An 18,456-nucleotide genomic window follows, 5' to 3' on the forward strand; every position below is an offset into this window, starting at 1 on the left:
TCAAGCAATCCTCCTGCCTCAGCCTCCCAAGTAGCGGGCACAGGTGTGCACCACCACACACAGCTAATATTTTAATTTTTTATAGAGACAGTCTGGCTATGTTGCCCAGGCTGGTCTCAAACTCCTGGACTCAAGCAATCTTCCTGCCTCAGCCTCCCAAAGTCCTGGGATTACAGGCATGAGCCAATTGCACCTGACCAACTTTTTAAAAGGCTCTCTCTGGCTGCTGCTTGGTGCCCAGATCTTAGGCAGCAGAGGGAGGCCAATGAGGAGGCTGATGCCATCATCGCAATGAGAGGTGGTCATGACTCGGACTAGGTGGCAGCAGTGGTAAAAAGGGACTGGATTCTGGAGATATTTTGAAAGTAGAGCCAAAAGTGAGACTTCAGGCAGGCGCAGTGGCTCACGCCTTTAATCCCAGCACTTTGGGAGGCCGAGGTGGGCAGGTCACTTCAAGCTGGGAGTTTGGGACCAGCCTGACCAACATGGTGAAACCCTGTCTCTACTAAAAATACAAAAATTAGCCGGGCGTGGTGGTTCATGCGTTTAGTCCCAGCTACTCAGGAGGGTGAGGCAGGAGAATCTCTTGAACCCAAGAGGTGGAGGTTGCAGTGAGTTGAGATCACGCCACTGCACTCTAGCCTGGGTGACAGAGTGAGACTCCATCTCAAAAAAAAAAAAAGGGAGAGAGAGACTTAAGACAGATTCAGCATCAGGAGTGATGGAGAGGAGTGAGGCTACCTCCCGGGGTTTGGTCTGAGCCACCGAAGGGTCACGGAGAGCTGGGTCAGGCCGGGAAGGGGGTCTCTGCCTAGCCCTGCAGATGTCACCTCCCGGGGCTGGACTACAGGGGCCCACACTTGGGCTTGGGGAGTGCAGACTTGGGGAGGAAGGGATCAGGCTGAAATTCAGACCTGTGAAGGTTGAAATGCCAGTAGAAGATCAAGTAGAAGATAAATCCAAAGAGAGGCGTGGACTGGAGTCCCACACTGGGGAGCCATCGGCTTGTCAATGGCATCCCACATGGCCAGAGCGGATGAGAGCGCAGAGTGAGGCATCTGCAGACAGTCCCTGTGCAGCAGCAGCAAGAAGCTTAGGGAGGGCAAGGACCAGTCAAGGAAACAGGGACAGAGCAGCCAGCCAGGGAAGGAGGCCCAGGAGGGTCGGTGACCTGGAAACTAGCTGCTAACACAGCAGCTCAGATGAGAGCCGAAAAACAAGGACGTGGCAATGTGCAGAGGTCATCAGGGACCTTGGCAAGGACAGTCGGCGTTGGGGGCGGCAGAGTCTGATGGGAAGGGCTTGAGGAATTGGAGGAGCGGAATTAGACGCTTGAGAAGAGACAGCCTCTTCAAGGAGTTTTGCCAGAGTGGGGTCAAGGGAAGGGGCGTGTGTGCATGTGTACAGGCCTGCTAGGAGAACATGCTTGCAGGCGTGTAGAAGGGAGAAGCAAGAGCCGGTGCTGCAGGAGAGGGTGGCATTGCTGGAGACCCCATTGCATAGGGGTGGGGGCCAGCATCTGCAGGCATGGGGAGCCGGCCGGGGGCGCTTAGTGGTCACCTGTGGCTACCTGCAGGATCTACAGGTGCAGAGGCAGGGAGGGGTGGATGAGGCAGCAGCTTGGCCCCCTCAGTGTCCTCCTAGCAGAGATACCATGTGCACCGAGTGTCTCCACCGTTCCTACCTGGCCTGCAAGTGATTTAATAAGACAGGGGCGGCTGGGCGTGGTGGCTCATGCCTGTAATCCTAGCACTTTGGGAGGCTGAGGCGGGTGGATCACCTCAGGTCAGGAGTTCGAGACCAGCCTGGCCAATGTGACGAAACACTGTCTCTACTAAAAATACAAAAATTAGCCAGGCCTGGTGGTGCATGCCTGTAATCCCGGCTACTTGAGAGGCTGAGGCAGGAGAATCGCTTGAACCTGGGAGACAGAGGTTGCAGTGAGCCAAGATCACACCATTGCACTCTAGCCTGGGTGACAAGAGTGAAACTCCGTCTCAAAAAAATAAATATATAAAAAGACAAGGGCCCCTCATGCCTTCAGGAAAACCGTAGGTACAACGCCGCTGGCCTTACTATGATAAGTCTCTGCATTTAATCCTTCTGCAGTCAGAAATCATGCCTAGACTTTTTTTGGGCATGGGGCAGAGAGGGACAGGGTCTTGCTCTATCACCCAGCCTGAAGTGCAGTAGTGCAATTGTAGCTCTCTGCAGCCTCGAACTCCTGGACTCAAGCGATCCTCCCACCTTAGCCTCCTGAGTAGCTGGGACCACAGGTGCACATCACAATGCCTGGCTAATTTTTGTATTTTTCTGTAGAGATGACGTTTTGCCATGTTGCCCATGCTGGTCTCAAACACCTGAGCTCCAACGATGCTACCACCTCTGCCTCCCAAAGTGCTGGATTCCAGCCGTGAGCCACAGCGCGGGGCCCTCCTGAAGTCTTGACCTTAAAGATGCTTTGATTCCCTCCTCCCCTCTGTGAGGTGCCCCCTCTAGGATGTCTTTCCGGGTTCTCTCAGAAGGATGAGGTCCCAGTCTTTCCTGAGGGGAAGGGAACCGTCTTGGGCCCTTGCCCCACAGACTCCTTTTCTGAGCCCCTTCCCTTGTCTGATGCTCACTTATCCACCTGTCGCCTGTCATCCCTCTCTCCCCTAAACAAAGTCTGTCCCTCTCTCCTGGGTTTCCGGGTTGCAGATGGTCCATTCCACACACTCCATGCTTCTCAAGATCCCCTCTCGGGCACACGTTACTGCTCTTCCACCAGTTCTGCCCATCGGGCTGTGCCTTGCAGCCCTGCACGCCCCCAACACCTCGACGACAACACCTTCGCCTCGCTCAGCCTCTCTGTAGCTTCTGACCCCCTGACCCTCCATATTCGTTGACCCTCCTGCCTCATCTTGGTGCCTTCACATGCATCCTCCTGGTGTCTCCCCTGCCTCCTGCCGCCTCTTCTCAGGGTCTTTGTGGGACCCCCTCTGTGGGTCACCCCCTGAGGCTCCGGCCACCTCACAGCAGCACTCTCTCAGGACTTGTCTGCCACCCCTGATTTTCTGTATTAGCTGTTCTCGCATTGCTATAGAGAAATACCTGAGGCTGTGTAATTTATCAAGAAAAGAGGTTTCTTTGGCTCGTGGTTCTGCAGGCTGTACCAGAAGCGTGGTGCTGGCGTCACTTTGGCTTCTGGGGAGGCGTTGGAGCCTTTACTCATGGCAGAAAGCGAAGTGGGAGCAGGTGTGAGACATGGCGAGGCCAGGAGGAAGAGAGAGAGAATGGGGGTGGGGGAGGTGTCACGCTCCTTAACCAGATCCATATCTCAGAGACAGCACTATGCCACAAGGGACCCGCCCTGTCCCCCAAACACCTCCCAGTGGGTCCCACTTCCAACACTGGGGATTAATTACTTTTTTTTTTTTTTTTTTGAGACAGGGTCTCACTCTGTCACCCAAGCAAGAGTGCAGTGCTGTGATCACAGCTCACTGCAACCTCTGCCTCCTGGGCTCAGGTGATCCTCCCATCTCAGCCTCCCTGGTAGCTGGGACTACAGCTACACCACCACACCCAGCTAATTTTTTCTGTGGGTTTTTTTTTGTTTTGTTTTGTTTTTTTGTAGAGACTGGGTTTTTCCACGTCACCCAGGCTGGTCTCGAATTCCTGGGCTCCAGTGATCCTCCCTCCTCAGCCTCCCAAAGTGCTGGAATTATAGGCAAGAGCCACTGCACCTGGCTTGATTACATTTCAACATGAGATGTGGACAGGGATGAATATCCAAACTATATCATTCCACCCCTGCCCCCCTCACGCAAATCTCATGTCCTTCTCACATTGCAAAATACAATCATGCCTTTCCAACAGTACCCCAAAGTCTTTTTTTTTTTTTTGAGATGGAGTTTCGCTCTTGTTGCCCAGGCTGGAGTACAATGGTGCCATCTCAGCTCACTGTAACCTCCGCCTCCCAGATTCAAGCCATTCTCCTGCCTCAGCCTCCCAAATAGCTGGGATTACAGGCGCCTGCCACCATGCCCGGCTAATTTTTTTTTTTTTTTTTTTTTTTAGTAGAGACGAGTTTTCGCCATGTTGGCCAGGCTGGTCTCAAACTCCTGACCTCAAGTGATCTGCCCGCCTCAGCCTCCCAAAGTGCTGGGATTACAGGTGTGAGCTACCGCGCCCAGCCCCAAAGTCTTAACTCATTACAGCATTTTGGTCACAACCACAGAACCAGTCTCTAAGAAGTTCCAAACTTTCCCTCATCTTCCTGTCTTCTTCCAAGCCCCCCAAACGCTTCCAAGCTCTGACCATTGGGACCCTAGATCTCCTCAACCGGCATCTCCAGCCTCAGGTCCACAGGTCCACACCCCACCACACACATGCCCTTAGCTGTTCACAAGCACCTTCGTGCATGCCAGAACCAAGCCAGCCAGCTGCCCACCCCTTACCCCACAGGGGGCCAGGCCCGGGCCTCCCCACCTGGGTTCTGTACAGCGATGGGGTCCACAGCTGTCTCTCCAGCTCCTTCTGTGGCCTCGCCCCAGAGCCCTATACTCCAGAGGTTGAAGAACTTGCCGAAGGTCGTGAAATTCATAAAAGGCAGGGCCAGAATGCAAGCCCGGTTCTGGACTTGACATCAAGTGGCCACCAGAGATGTGACCCCAGCTTCCCCAGCTTCCCCACCTGCGTGTTCCAGCCTCCAGCAGAGAAGGCAGGGTGAGGCAGCCAGTGGGGGATAGGGGACCCTCCCGTGGCCGGTGAGGCCCTGTCCTTCTCTAAGTACATCTAACTGAGGCCCCTCTCTCGGGGAAGCCTGCACAGCCAGTCTCCTGGCCTTCGCGTCCTCCCAGCGTGGAGTGACAGTTTCAAAGCACAGCTCTGGTTGCTGCTGGGATCCAGCTGGGCTCTGGGACAGTGTCCAGATCCTGTCCCCTGCAGCCTCCAGTTCTCTGTCCACCCCCCTCTACCCAGAGCCTTCCCTCCAGTCTCACTGCCTGCCAGCCTCCACTGCCCTGTCTTACCTAGCCTGTTCTCTCTGCTTCACGAGCAGCCATCCCCCAATTCTGCTGCCCGTGCAACCGGCCTGTGCTCCTATCACCCCAAGCCACCTCTTCAGGGATGGCCTCCCCCAACCACTCAGCCGTACACCCCGAGATCCCCTCAGGAGCTAACCCAGTGCCCAGAGCGTCTGCAGCAGCGCCAATGGCCAGGCCTCCAGGCCAGCTTAACACATGGGCCCTTTCTAGGACAGCGGGCCACCAGCTGGGAACCAGGCAGCCTAGGATAGAGGGTTTGCAGCCAAGGTGCTCACACCTGCACAGAATGTCACATATATGCACGGTGAGACCGTGTGCCCTCCCCTGCAGGAGTAGGCAACAGGAACAAGTGCACAGGGACCAGGCCCACGCACCCCATCATCTCCCCGGTGCCCACGGACGGCGCTGGGAGCTGCAAGTCACTGCCACCCCAGAGACCTGACCAAGACCACACTGGGGTGGCCACAGACTAGGGGCAGATAAAACAGGCAGTGCAAGGAATCATCTCAGCAGCTTTTTATCCACCCCTCTTGCCAGGCGCACACCTCTAGGGAAAAGGGCTCACTCTGGCCTGGCAAAAGTCACCTCTGCAAAGGTTCCCCATCTCAGCCCTGTCTCTCTGTCCTCCAGGCCCTCATCCCTGAGGTGGAATGTGGCTTCCCTGAGCCTTGTTGGGGCTTAAGCTTTATCCCAGGAGACTGTCCCCATGGGATCAGTCCCAGCACGGTTCTTGGATGTGCTCCTGTTCGTGGCCAAACTGAAGCATCCCCTCCCTTGGTCCAGGCCCTTCACCTCTATTAATGTGACCCAAGGCCCCATTAGATTTCTGGTGGTTTCCTCTCCCTACATCTCACAACTGCTGTCCACCTCCCGTCCTAAGCATGCGTGGCCGGCTCTGCCATCCCATCCCACAGGCCAGGACCCAAGGACTCTGCACCCAGGCCAGGAGGGCATGGCATTTGTCATCTCTCTGGACCTCTCCCCTTTGGGGTCTCCTTAAAATCCCTGCAGGTGACCCAGGGCCAGCCCCAACTCTGCCCCTGACAGTCCTCCGTCCAAGGCCGGGTCCTGTCTTCAGGTCCTGCCTCTTCCCTCATCCCCTCCTCACTTCTGCAGACACCACCTTCCTGCCAGGGACCCAGGGGCTCAGTGAATGTCTAAAGGAAGAAATCCATTTAGGGGCCCAGCGTGGTGGCTCACGCTTGTAATCCCAGCGCTTTGGGAGGTTGAGGCAGGCAGATCACTTGAGGTTGGGAGTTTGGGACCAACCTGGACAACATTGCTAAACCCCGTCTCTACTAAAAATACAAAAATTAGCTGGGCATGGTGGCAGGCGCCTGTAATCCCAGCTACTCAGGAGGTTGAGGCAGGATAATTGCTTGAACATTGGAGGCAGAAGTTGCAGTGAGCCGAGATGGAGCCACTGCACTCCAGCCTGGGTGACTGAGACTCTGTCTCAAAAAAAATAAAATAAAATAAATCCATTCGGGGCCTGAGCGAGGCGAGACTCTGGTGTGGGCAAGGGCTTAGACAGAGCTGGGGGTGGATGCCTTGGGTTTGGTCCCAGGTCGGGAAGCCTCCGTTCTTCGACTGTAAAATGTGAATCGTCTTTTCTGACTCATCTATAAGGACTTGGTGTGCAGTGGGAACCCAGGAGCATGTGGGGGTGAGGCTGGGCTGCCCCATCCTGGCCCAGGACACTGATCCCAGCCAGGGCGGGTATGACAGCCGGTCAGAGGGTGGCGCAGTCAGGGATGAGTCCATGGAGGAGGCTGCACATACCATTTCCCTGGCACTGCCCACAGCCTGCAGCCTTTGTGCATTTCTGAAGCCACAGTGCCCCCTGGCGGCTGTGCAGCCTACCCCAAAGGACAGCATCCTGGGTCTCAGGTCTCGGTCTCCCTCTCTGCAGCCCCAACAGCTCACCCTAAGCAAGGTTTGTTGTCACCATGTTACATGTCACCATTTGGGACCTGAAAGAGGGATCCAGTGGCCCTGAGTCGCACAGTTAACCAGAAACGGGGCCAAACCTCACCCTTGGGGCTGCCTAGCTCCTGGGTCACTGAAGTCCTGCCTGGCGATGCGTGCTCAGGTCTGGGTCCCTTCCCCGACGTCTCTCACCCTCCTGCAGGGCAGGAAAGTCACAGTTTGGATGCTTTGTTATAAAGATGACACTGGCACCTGGAGGAGGGAGAGATGGACAGGGCTGTGTGTCGGGGGACTCCTTGGGGACCACGCCGCCCCCAGCACTGCAGATGGAGCCTCTGTTGGGGGCGGGACCAAGCACCTCTGCTGTCAGCACAGAGGTGGGACCCCTACGCACCCCACTGCACCCCCTGCGGCTTTCTCTGCCTCTCCTACCCCCAGGCTTCCCACTGGACATTATCCCAGAACACCAGCTAGGAAGCAACTTGAGCCTCCTTGCCCCTACATGACAAGCAAAGTGAGGCCCAGAGCGGGAAAGGGGCTGGCAAGGTCCCCCCAAACAGCCATGGGCAGAGCCACGTTGCACTGGTTTCTCCTAATCCCTGACCTGAGCTCCTTCTCCTACCCAGGGGATTTCACCAATCCAGAGAGTGCTTGGGGCCAGGAGTGCCTCCGACAGTCAGGCAGGGCTTCCTGGAGGAGGCCCTAGGTCTAATGGGGTCTTCTAGGCAGTGGTGAGTTGGAGGGAATAGCCAGCACTCTCACAGCATCCAGGCGGCCCTGCTTCCAGACTGTGGGTTGGAGAGGCAGAACCAGGGGAGGGCACCAAGGGTCCCACCAGGCTCCCTCTGACGGCCATGTCTTCCTTTGGCCACAGGACGCTGTGCGGAGCTGCAGGTCCGTGTCACTGAGGCTGTGGCCACAGCCACTGAACAGAGAGAGCTGATCGCCCGCCTGGAGCAGGACCTGAGCATCATTCAGTCCATCCAGCGCCCTGACGCCGAGGTGAGCCACCCCCCTGCCCCATGCCCATCTCACCACCTGCCCAGGGTTATTTTAGCCTCTGCAAACACTGACTTCCCAGATTAGCCTGTGTATCAGGCAGCTGGTGACAACCCAGAAGGGCTGTCACCTAAAACGATTGGGTTCTCCCTGCTTACTCCATGAATACCACCCTGCCCCTGATTTGGGGTGACAGGCCATGGGGCAGAGGCCACAGGGCTTCCTAGCGGTAGCACAGAGGCCCCTCTTTCCAGGCACTGCCCTGAGAGCAGAGGCAGAGGCAAGGCCAGGACCATGCACCCATCTCCCAGCTAAAGGACCTGGGGCCCAGAGATCACAGCAGGCTGGGGCACAAACAGCCCAGGGAGGGCATCTCCTCGCCCACCTCCCATTCTATAGAGGCCATAATGGGACTCCGGGAGAGAAGTCTGGGCTGTCCCAGGTCTCGTGGCAGGCTGGTTGCAGGGCCAGGGAGGCCCAGGTGTCCGATGCATGTCAAAGCTGACTGGCTGCGAGGAGAGCCACACTGCTTCTGAACTCTGGCCTCAGGAGTGACTCAGGGCCCAGCCATCTCTTCTTTGGTAGCTCATGCCACGTGTCCAGGTCCAGGCCCTCCTGCAGCCAGCCTGCACCCCGGACAGCCCCACCCACTCCTTGCCACACCCACCCCGCCATTTGCCTTGGCCATGCTGAAAGGGAATATTCCATGCCCACTGTGCGGAGGCACCTCCTCATCGCTTCCTATCACCTGCAGGGTGCCGCTGAGCACCGCCTGGAGAAGATCCCGGAGCCCATCAAAGAGGCCACTGCCCTATTCTACGGTAAGGAGAGGCCTGACCAATGGGAGGAGGGAGGAGGAGGGAAGAGGAGACAGGTGATACCGCCTGAGAACCCAGATCCCCAAAGAGTAGTCCCTTCCTCTAAGAAGGTCAGGCCCCCATGCCTGCAATGCAGCAGCAACCTTCGAAGGGTGGGGTAAGGCCAGGTGTGGTGGCGCACACCTAGAGTCCCAGCTACTTTGGAGGCCGAGGTGGGAGGATCGCCTGAGCCCAGGAATTGGAGGCTGCAGTGAGCTATGATGATGCCACTGCACTCCAGCCTGGGCAACAGACCGAGACCCTGTCTCTAAAAAACAAAAAGGTGAATGAGCCCCCAACCTGCCTTTCTGGATTTTAGCCTGACACCCCCCACCTTGGGGCCCTAACCCTTCGGCCCTGCCGGTAGCCTGTGAAAGGCTGGCGAGTGGTGGTCAGCCAGGCCTCACTGCCAAAGTGCAGCCGGAGGTCCATGCAGTGGGGGGAAGGCAGCCTTCTTGGGTATTGAGGACAGAACCTGAGGCTGCTGGACCGGGATACTGGGGTGTACCTATACCTCCCCAGTTCCCCTCCTGCCCCTTTGCTTCTCCAGGGGATATAGGCCTAGTCTGACAGCTGCAAGGGTCTCAGATTCAAGGACAGAGTGACCGGGAGGGGAGTTCTGGGCCTGGCCCTCTGACAGTGCAGATGGGGGTGCTGGGCCCTTCCCCAGAGTCCGTATTGTCAGGTCAGCCCCTGCCATCCATTCTCACGCTCCTCAGTTCTCCTGACTGTCCCCTCCCCTTCCCTGACCTGCCCAGCACCAGGGAGTCAGACACCATGTGGCTTCTACCCCATGGCATTTGGCCAGAAATCCCCCAGGGCTGGGGGACCCACCCCAAAGGGCCCCCTGCTGGGTTCCGCCTCCTGCCACCCCAAGCCACCCTCCTCTACCTGCTAGGACCTGCAGCACCAGCCAGCGGTGCCCTCCCAGAGGGCCAGGTGGATTCACTGCTTTCCATCATCTCCAGCCAGAGGGAGCGCTTCCGTGCCCGGAACCAGGAGCTTGAGGCCGTGAGTCACATCCTTCTCTCCCTGATGCTCCTTGGGCCCAAGGACACAGTGGGGGAACACACAGGCTTTTAGGAGAGAGATGCAGCACAGACTGTAAACCTCAGGGGGAAGAGATTTGTTCTGTGCAGTCAGGGAGGGCTTCCTGGAGGAGGTCATGCCACACTGGGCTTTGAAAGAAGACTCAGATGCTCACAGTAGAGGAGACACGAGGGCCAGTGAGCCAGAAGGGAGCATAGATCATTCCAGGCGAAACAAGTCGCCAGGCGAGTGCCCTCTTGCCAGGCTGGGGGGCCTGGCCTTCAATCTGCAGGGAGGAGCACCAAGGAAGGATTTAAGCCAGGCAGTGGCACTGCAAGAATACAGGGTGAGCCGGGCACGGTGGCTCACGCCTGTAATCCCAACACTTTGGGAGGCTGAGGCAAGCGGATCACTTGAGGTTGGGAGTTTGAGACCAGCCTGGCCAACATGGTGAAACCCCATCTCTACTAAAAATACAAAAATTAGCCAGGCATGGTGGCGGGCGCCTGCAGTCCCAGCTACTTGGGAGGCTGAGGCAGGAGGATCGCTTGAACCTGGGAAGCAGAGGTTGCAGTGAGCCAATGAGATCGTGCCACTGCACTCCAGCCTGGGTGACAGAGCAAGACTCCATCTCAAAAAAAAAAAAAAAAAAATTCCGTCCTTTTTAAGGCTGAATAATATTTCATTGTGCATATAGACCACATTTTGTTTATCCATTCACCTATTCATTTATGTTGCTTCCACCTTTTGGCTATGGCGAATAATTCTGCTGTGAATATGGGTGTATAAATATCTCTCCAAGTCTCTGCCTTCAATTCTCTTGTTATCTACCCAGAAGTGGAATTACTGGATCCTAGGATAATTCTATGTTTAACGTTTTTAGAGGAAGCGTCATACTGCCATATACTTTTTTGTACTGCTCAAGTTTTGGTTGTGTTTGTTTTTTGAGACGGAGTCTCGTTCTGTTGCCCAGGCTGGAGTGCGGTGGCACAATCCCGGCTCACTGCAACCTCCACCTCCCGGGTTCAAGCGATTCTTCTGCCTCAGCCTCCCGGGTAGCTGGGATTACAGGCGTCTGCCATCACACCCAGCTAATTTTTGTATTTTTAGTAGAGACAAGGTTTCTCCATGTTGGCCAGGCTGGTCTCGAACTCCTGACCTCAGGTGATCTGCCCACCTCAGCCTCCTAAAGTGCTGGGATTACAGGTGTGAGCCACTGCGCTGGCCACTGCTTGAATTTTTAATAGTGTGAAAGAAACACTTATTCAAGCATTTGAATAAATTGAAAACTGGGATTCCATTTCACCTTGCCTTTAGATTGGCAAATATTAAAACCACACAGTGTGTGATACCATGAATACGAAACGTCCGGTATAGGCAAATCCACAGAGACAAAAAGGAGACTGCCGGTTGCCAGGCAGTAGGGGAGGAGGGAATGGGGAGTGACTGCTGGCAGGTTTGGGGTTTCTTATTGGGGTGATTTTAAACGTTCTGGAATTAGGTAGTAGGGATGGTTGCACAACATTGTGGATACAAATGACCGAACTGTACACTTTGAAATGCTGATGTTTATGTTATGGGTATTATATCTCAATAATAGTTTTTAAAAGGCTAATAACAATGACCAAAAAAAGGTATGAAGAAATCTGACCAGGCATCGTGGCTCACGCCTGTAATCCCAGCACTTTGGGAGGCTGAAGTGGGAGGATTGCTTGAGCCCAGGAGTTTGAGACCAGCCTGGGCAACGCAGTGAGACCCCGTCTCTGCAAAAATAAAAAAGTAGCTGGGCATGGTGGTGCGAGCCTATAGTCCCAGCTACCTGGGAGGCTGAGATGGGAGGATTGCTTGAGTCGGGAGGCTGAGGCTGCAGTGAGCTCTGGTCGTGCCACTTTATTCTAGCCTGGGTGATAGAGCAAGACCTTGTCTCTAAAATATATAGACAGGGGCCAGGCGCAGCAGCTCACGCCTATAATCCCAACACTTTGGGAGGCAGAGGTAGGTGGATCATCTGAGATCAGGAGTTCGAGACCAGCCTGAACAAAATGGTAAAACCCTGTCTTTACTAAATACAAAAAAAACTAGCCAGGCATGGTGGCACGTGCCCGTAATCCCAGCTACTTGGGAGGCTGAGGCAGGAGAATCACTTGAACCTGGGAGGCAGAGGTTGCAGTGAGCCGAGATTGATTGCATCATTGCACTCCAGCCTGGGCAACAAGAGTGAAACTCCGTATCAAAAAAATAATAAAAATAAAAATAAAAAATAAAATAAAATATATAGACAAGGTCTTGCTCTGTCATATATTAAGGTTGATGCAAATGTAATCATGGTGTTTGCCATTACTTTTAAGGGCAAAAACCACGAATACATTTGCACCAACGTAATACATATGAAGAAACCTGACCCAAGATCCCTGACTTCTGCCTGGGATGGGGCCACAGTGGGGGAAGAGGCAGCTTTACAGAGTCAGGCAGGTCAAGGAGAAGGCTGTGGGCACTGAAGGGGCTCTAGGTAGACGGAGCAGCACCTGTGCCAGCATGGGGGCCTCTCCCCCACCCCTTTACTTGCCCCTCCCCCCACAGGAGAACCGCCTGGCCCAGCACACCCTCCAGGCCCTGCAGAGTGAGCTGGACAGCCTGCGCGCCGACAACATCAAGCTATTTGAGAAGATCAAGTTCCTGCAGAGCTACCCTGGCCGGGTGAGGGCCCTCCCCTGGCCTCAGCTCCAGGTGGACCAGGCAGGGAGAGAGGCCGATCAGGGCTCCGGAGGTGGGAGGGTCGGGGACCAAGACGTGCTGGGCAGCACTGGGCCCCAGAGGCCCCCTGAGGCCTTCCGACATCTCCCCACCCACCCACCTGCCTGCTAGCTGCCCTCCCTAAGCTGGGAGAAGCTCACAGAGTGGAGCCTCTGTCCAGATTCATTCACAAAAACTGGCCAGAAGGGCCAGGCATGGTGGCTCATGCCTGTCATCCCACCACTGTGGGAGGCCAAGGCAGGATGATTGCCTGAGCTCAGAAGTTCGAGACCAGCCTGGCCAACATGGTGAAACCCTGTCTCTATTAAAAATACAAAAAAAGTAGCCGGGCATGGTGGCGCACACCTGTAGTCCCGGCTACTCAGGAGGCTGAGGCAGGAGAATCGCTGGAACCCAGGAGGCGGAGGTTGCAGTGAGCCAAGATCACACCACGGCATTCCAGCCTGGGCAACAAGAGCGAAACTCTGTCTCAAAAATAAAATAAAATAACATAACATAAAATAACATAAAATAAAATAAAATTGAATTAAATTAAATTAAATTAAAATAAAATAAAATAAAATAAATAAAATAAAATAAAATAAAATAATAAAATGCCAGAAGGGCCGGGCACAGTGGCTCATGCCTGTAATCCCAGCACTGTGAGAGGCCAAGGCGGGTGGAGTTTGAGACCAGCCTGGCCAACATAGCGTAACCCCGTCTCTACTGAAAATACAAAGATTAGCCAGGCATCGTGGCACGTGCCTGTAGTCCCAGCTACTCAGGAGGCTGAGGTGGGAGGATCACTTGAGCCCAGGAGGTAGAGGCTGCAGTGAGCTGAGATCCAGCCACTACACTCCAGCCCAGGTGACAGAGCAAGACCCTGCCTCCAAAAAATAAAAATAAATAGGCCGGGCATGGTGGCTCAGGCATGTAATCCCAGCGGTTTGGGAGGCTGAGGCGGGCGGATCACTTGAGATCAGGAGTTCCAGACCAGCCTGGCCAACATAGTGAAACCCCGTCTCTACTAAAAATATAAAAATTAGCTGGGCGTGGTGTCATGCACCTGTAATCTCAGCTACTCAGGCGGCTAAGGCAGGAGAATCGCTTGAACCTGAGAGGTGGAGGTTGCAGTGAGCCGAGGTCACACCATTGCACTCCAGCCTGGGCGACAGAGCGAAACTCTGTCTCAAATAAATAAATAAATAAATACATAAATAAATAAGCAATAATAAAAAATGTAAACAGAATTTGGTCCACACTCCAAAAAGCAACCAAGAGAGTGGATCAGAAACTCACTTGCCGAGTTTTTCTGAGCTAGGGAGGCCTGTGCGTGGCTTCTCTCAGCCCCCAGGCCTCACAGGGACCACCCCGTGCCAGGAAACCCTTTCTATGAGTGAGAGAAGAGCGTGGGGCATAGTGGGGCAGGGATTCACCTCTCCCTCTCCCTTTGGGGCCCAGCAGCCACCAGCCCCGTCCCCACCCATCAGAGCCGCTCCTCGGCCACCAGAGGGCACTCAGACTCTGCAAACCAGCCAGGCTCTGGGTGGCCAGCTGGGGGGCGTCTCCTCTCCCAGCTGCCTGCCTGGCCCCATGACCACCCCACACTCCCAGCAAACCCACCTTCCTGCACCTGCGCCCGGCCCTGCCTGGGCCTCAGTTCCCCATCTGTGCCCAGAGGCACTGTGGCCCTGACCCCATGGGTAACTCCATGCCCCTGTGGCAGGAGGCACCAGCCACATTCACGTTGTCACCCCAGCACCCTCTCCTCCCGCCTCTGGGATCTAGGGCTCCCTCCCCCACTTCCCTTTTTGCGGATGAGGAAACTGAGGCTCCCCTGGGCTCCTGCCCTTCCTGCTGGGCCCCAAGGCACTGACTGGGTCTCTTCCCCTCCCTGGCTGTGCAGGGCAGCGGCAGTGATGACACGGAGCTGCGATACTCGTCCCAGTACGAGGAGCGCCTGGACCCCTTCTCCTCCTTCAGCAAGCGGGTGCGTGAGCCCAGCCTGGGCAGGGGAGGGGAGGGGCATCAGCCCAGGGAAGCCCCCATCACCTGGCCCCCATCCCTGAGCCCTCGGCCTTCCCTGGCTCCCCTCCACCTGCCCTCGTCTGGGTGCTCTCGGCCAGCCTTGCCATGCCAGTCCTGCACACCCTGGCTCCTCAGGCCAGGAGCCCCCCCAAGACAGCCTCCCCATCGCTTCCGTGCAATGTAGGCCCAGGGCCCATTCAGGAACACCTGCCGATGGCTACCTGAGGGTGTGTGGCAGTGACCGGGTTAACCTGGAGTACATTTGGGGGACAGGCAGACAAGGAAAAACCAGTTATAGCTCCCAGAGTCAGGCGATCCATGGTGGATCGCCCACAACTCCCCTCCCCCACCCAGACTGCAGAAGCTCTGCCCGTGGAGAACTTTCCCATGGGCAGAGTGGGCAGCTGCAGAGGCGGTGAGGAGCTCTCACAGATGTCAGGGGAGTTCAGAATGTCACACTGAGTAGACTGTGCACCCAGGGAAGCCCTTGGCAGCACCCTGGCAGCCCCCTGGGGGTCTGCAAGAACAGCGAGACACGGTGGCCTGTGGCTGGCCGGGCCCTGCTCTCTGCCACAAGCCAGGGCCTGTGAGGTCCTTTGGGGTCCTTTCCTGATCGTCCCTCACTGTGCAGGAGCGGCAGAGGAAGTACCTGAGCCTGAGTCCCTGGGACAAGGCCACCCTCAGCATGGTGAGTCCCTGCCCCTACCCGCCCCTTCCCCGGACAGGCCTGAGCCTCTGTCTTCAGGCACCTCTTTACCTGCCCTGAAGCCCAGGCTGGAGGAGCCGCCTGCCCTGCCAAGAGTGGCTGTGTGACCTGGGACAGGGTCTCTCCCCTTCCCGGGCAGATCCTCTGAGAGCATGGTTCACAGCATGGTTCTGAACTGGGCTGTAGGGGGGCCATTCCTCAGAATTCCTGCAGCCTAGAGTCAGGCGTGGTGGCTCACACCTGTCATCCCAGCACTTTGGGAGGCCAGAGGATTGCTTGAGCCCAGGAGTTCGAGACCAGCCTGGGCAACATAGTAAGACCCTGTCTCTACAAAAAATGAAATTAGCCAGGCACAGTGGTGTGCACCTGTAGTCCCAGCTACTCAGGAGGCTGACAGAGGAGGATCACTTGAGCCTAGTAAGTCAAGGCTACAGTGAGCTGTGACCACTACATTCCAGCCTGGGCAACCTTGTCTCAAAAAAATTCTTTTAAAGAATTCCAGTGGCCGGGCACGGTGGCTCACGCCTGTAATCTCAGCACTTTGGGAGGCCGAGGTGGGCAGATCATCTGAGGTCTGGAGTTGGAGACCAGCCTGGCCAACATGGTGAAACCCCATCTCTAGTAAAAATACAAAAATTAGCTGGGCGTGGTGGCACACGCCTGTAATCCCAGCTACTCAGGAGACTGAGGCAAGAGAATCACTTGAACCCAGGGGGTGGAGGTTGCAGTGAGCCAAGATACCACCACTGCACTCCAGCCTGGGCGACAGAGAAAAAAAAAAAAAAAGAATTCCAGCAGCCCATGTCCCTCGCCCATAATGGTGGAATGGGGGCCCCAGCTTCCTGTCCCTTTCCTCCCCTTGCCACCCTAGGGCCCTTTCTGTGAAGCCCAGGCAGCCCTGCAGGGGTGGGTGAGGCCGGCCCCACCCCCACTCACCCCTCACCCCTTCCTTGCTCCCAGGGGCGTCTGGTTCTCTCCAACAAGATGGCGCGCACCATCGGCTTCTTCTACACACTGTTCCTGCACTGCCTGGTCTTCCTGGTGAGTGTGCACACGGGCGGGCCAGGGACACATTCACCACCCCCAGCCCTGACCTCCAGGGCAGCAGGGCCTGTTACACTGGCCTGGCCCCTGGGCCTACCCCAAGCTGCATCTCCAGCTTGCGGCCACGACTCTCCCCTTCGAGAGCCTTGGCCCACCCCAGGGATGAGAAGGACCCACCCCATTGGGACCTCTGGCCAGGGCACCAGTCGGGCCGCTCTGTGAAAAAGGCCTGGCTGATCGCCTCTGGGACTGGTCCCAGAGGGGCTTCGTAGGAAGAAGGGATGGAGTGGGAAGGGAGCAGGTCTAATGAACTCCACCAAGGGACAGTCACGAAGACTGCACAGAGAAGGGGCGTCTTGAACTAACCTCCTCAGCTGTGGAGGTGGCGTTCTATTTAGCGGATAAGGGCCTCCATGTCTGCCAAGTTGAGGGAGAAGAGGGGTGGAAGGCTGTGTCTCTGGAAGGATCCAGCCTTGGGGACTCCTGTCCCCAGCACAGTCAAGATGGCCCCTACAGGGCTAACCTGGGCTCAAGTTCTGACCCCAGGGCCTAGCGGGTCCTAGCCCTTCCAAGGGTTGGCCCACAGTATTAGAGGAGGTGCCTCCGTGTCTGGGCCCATCTGACCATCTGCAGAAACAGTGGGCGCAGGAGCATGTCTAAGGCCCACCTGCCCTGGAGCCTGGGGCTCGAGACCCTTTATGTTCCAGGCCAGGCCCAGGCCCAGGGGCCATGGGTGGGCTGCAGGGGTGGCCTTGAGGCGAATGGGCAGTTCACCGTGTCTCCACCTGGCCAGGTGCTCTACAAGCTGGCATGGAGCGAGAGCGTGGAGAGGGACTGTGCCACCTTCTGTGCCAAGAAGTGAGGACCCCCACTTGGGCCCCCCTTCAGCCCCACAGCGAGCTCCCAGCACCCCCTGCAACACCCCCGAGTTCCTGCCTCATGTCCCCCCCCCCCTTGCCCCCCATCGCAGCCCCCCATTCTGGCCCTCCCCCTCCCTCTACTCCCGGTGTCCACTACCCCCCAGCCCCACCCCATCACATGGTACACACCCCCCTTTCCCAACACACACACTCGGCCTCAGCAAAGCTTCCCATGTCCCCCAGGTTCGCCGACCACCTGCACAAGTTCCATGAGAATGACAACGGGGCGGCGGCTGGTGACTTGTGGCAGTGATACCCCGGGGCCTCTCCCGTGACAGTGACGGCTGCGCCTCCACCCCGACTGCTCAGTGCATCTAATCACTTAGACTCCCCTGAAGAATCCCCCAAGGAAACTGCCCTTATCCGCTGTCCAGCAGCTGCCAGAGGCCCCAGGTCACCTCGGGTCCCCTTGAAAGAATGTCTCGGTCACATCAGGCCCGCTAGGTCCAGAAGGCCAGCCGCCAATGCCCGGCTAGGCTAAGCCACAGAGACCCTCTCAGCCCCCACCTCAGGCTAGGGCTCTGCCTGCAGCCTGACCTCCAGCCCTGGTGGCAGAGGTCCCTCAGCTGGGAGGCTGATTGGGTGAGCACCGATTCCAGCTGTGGTTAATCCAGCTTGGGCCTGTCTGCACTGCAATCCTCTTGGGCTCCCCTAGGATCCCCCCATGCCCCATAAGAGGCGAAAGGCACTTCCTTCCAGGACAGCAAGCTTTGAGTCCAGCACCCCCAGCCTCCCTTTGCCACCGGCCCCACCCTGCAGAGTATATGAGGCTTGACAGAGTCTGCCCCCTCCCCCACTGCACCCCAAGAGAGAGAGCCCCAGCCAGCGGAACAGTTTCTATTATCCCCTCCCTGTCCCCAGACCCACGTGATTTCTGCTTTCTTCTTTAGCAAGATATTCTGGTTTCTAGGTAGGGAAGAGTCTCTAATGAGCCCCCGAGCCCCAGTCTCTTCAGACTCATGGATTGGCCTGAGGGGTCTGAGCGTCTCCTAGCCAATCAGAACTGGCTGTGGACCACCCTAGCACAGCCACCTCTCAGGGCCACTGGCAGGCCTTCCTAAGTTAGATTTGTAGTTGCATATTTAGCTTTGCACATTTGAAATAAACCACGGTTGCAGCCACCCTGGTGCTCTGTGCTCTGGGACGCTGGAGGGACTGGAGGCTGGTGGGGACGCCTGTGGTGCCAC

The 18,456-nt window shown here is 56.6% G+C and overlaps 1 protein-coding gene across 3 annotated transcripts in view; it reads left to right on the forward strand.

Annotated features, from left to right (window-relative positions):
- CUX1 (cut like homeobox 1) overlaps window positions 1–18,390 on the forward strand; it is a 472,474-nt gene extending 454,084 nt beyond the window's left edge. For all 3 annotated transcript variants that reach the window (XM_032756132.2, XM_032756133.2, XM_032756131.2), the window contains exons 15-23: window positions 7,828–7,955; window positions 8,707–8,773; window positions 9,708–9,820; window positions 12,419–12,535; window positions 14,478–14,561; window positions 15,231–15,287; window positions 16,266–16,346; window positions 17,143–17,207; window positions 17,453–18,390. In XM_032756132.2, the coding sequence (XP_032612023.1) occupies window positions 7,828–7,955; window positions 8,707–8,773; window positions 9,708–9,820; window positions 12,419–12,535; window positions 14,478–14,561; window positions 15,231–15,287; window positions 16,266–16,346; window positions 17,143–17,207; window positions 17,453–17,522 (782 nt within the window). In that variant the 3' untranslated portion in view covers window positions 17,523–18,390. The remainder of the gene's footprint in view (window positions 1–7,827; window positions 7,956–8,706; window positions 8,774–9,707; window positions 9,821–12,418; window positions 12,536–14,477; window positions 14,562–15,230; window positions 15,288–16,265; window positions 16,347–17,142; window positions 17,208–17,452) is intronic.
- Window positions 18,391–18,456: the final 66 nt, after the last annotated feature.

Source organism: Hylobates moloch, unplaced genomic scaffold (genome assembly GCF_009828535.3).
Source record: "Hylobates moloch isolate HMO894 unplaced genomic scaffold, HMol_V3 SCAFFOLD_1, whole genome shotgun sequence".
In the NCBI taxonomy this organism is placed as follows: domain Eukaryota; kingdom Metazoa; phylum Chordata; class Mammalia; order Primates; family Hylobatidae; genus Hylobates; species Hylobates moloch.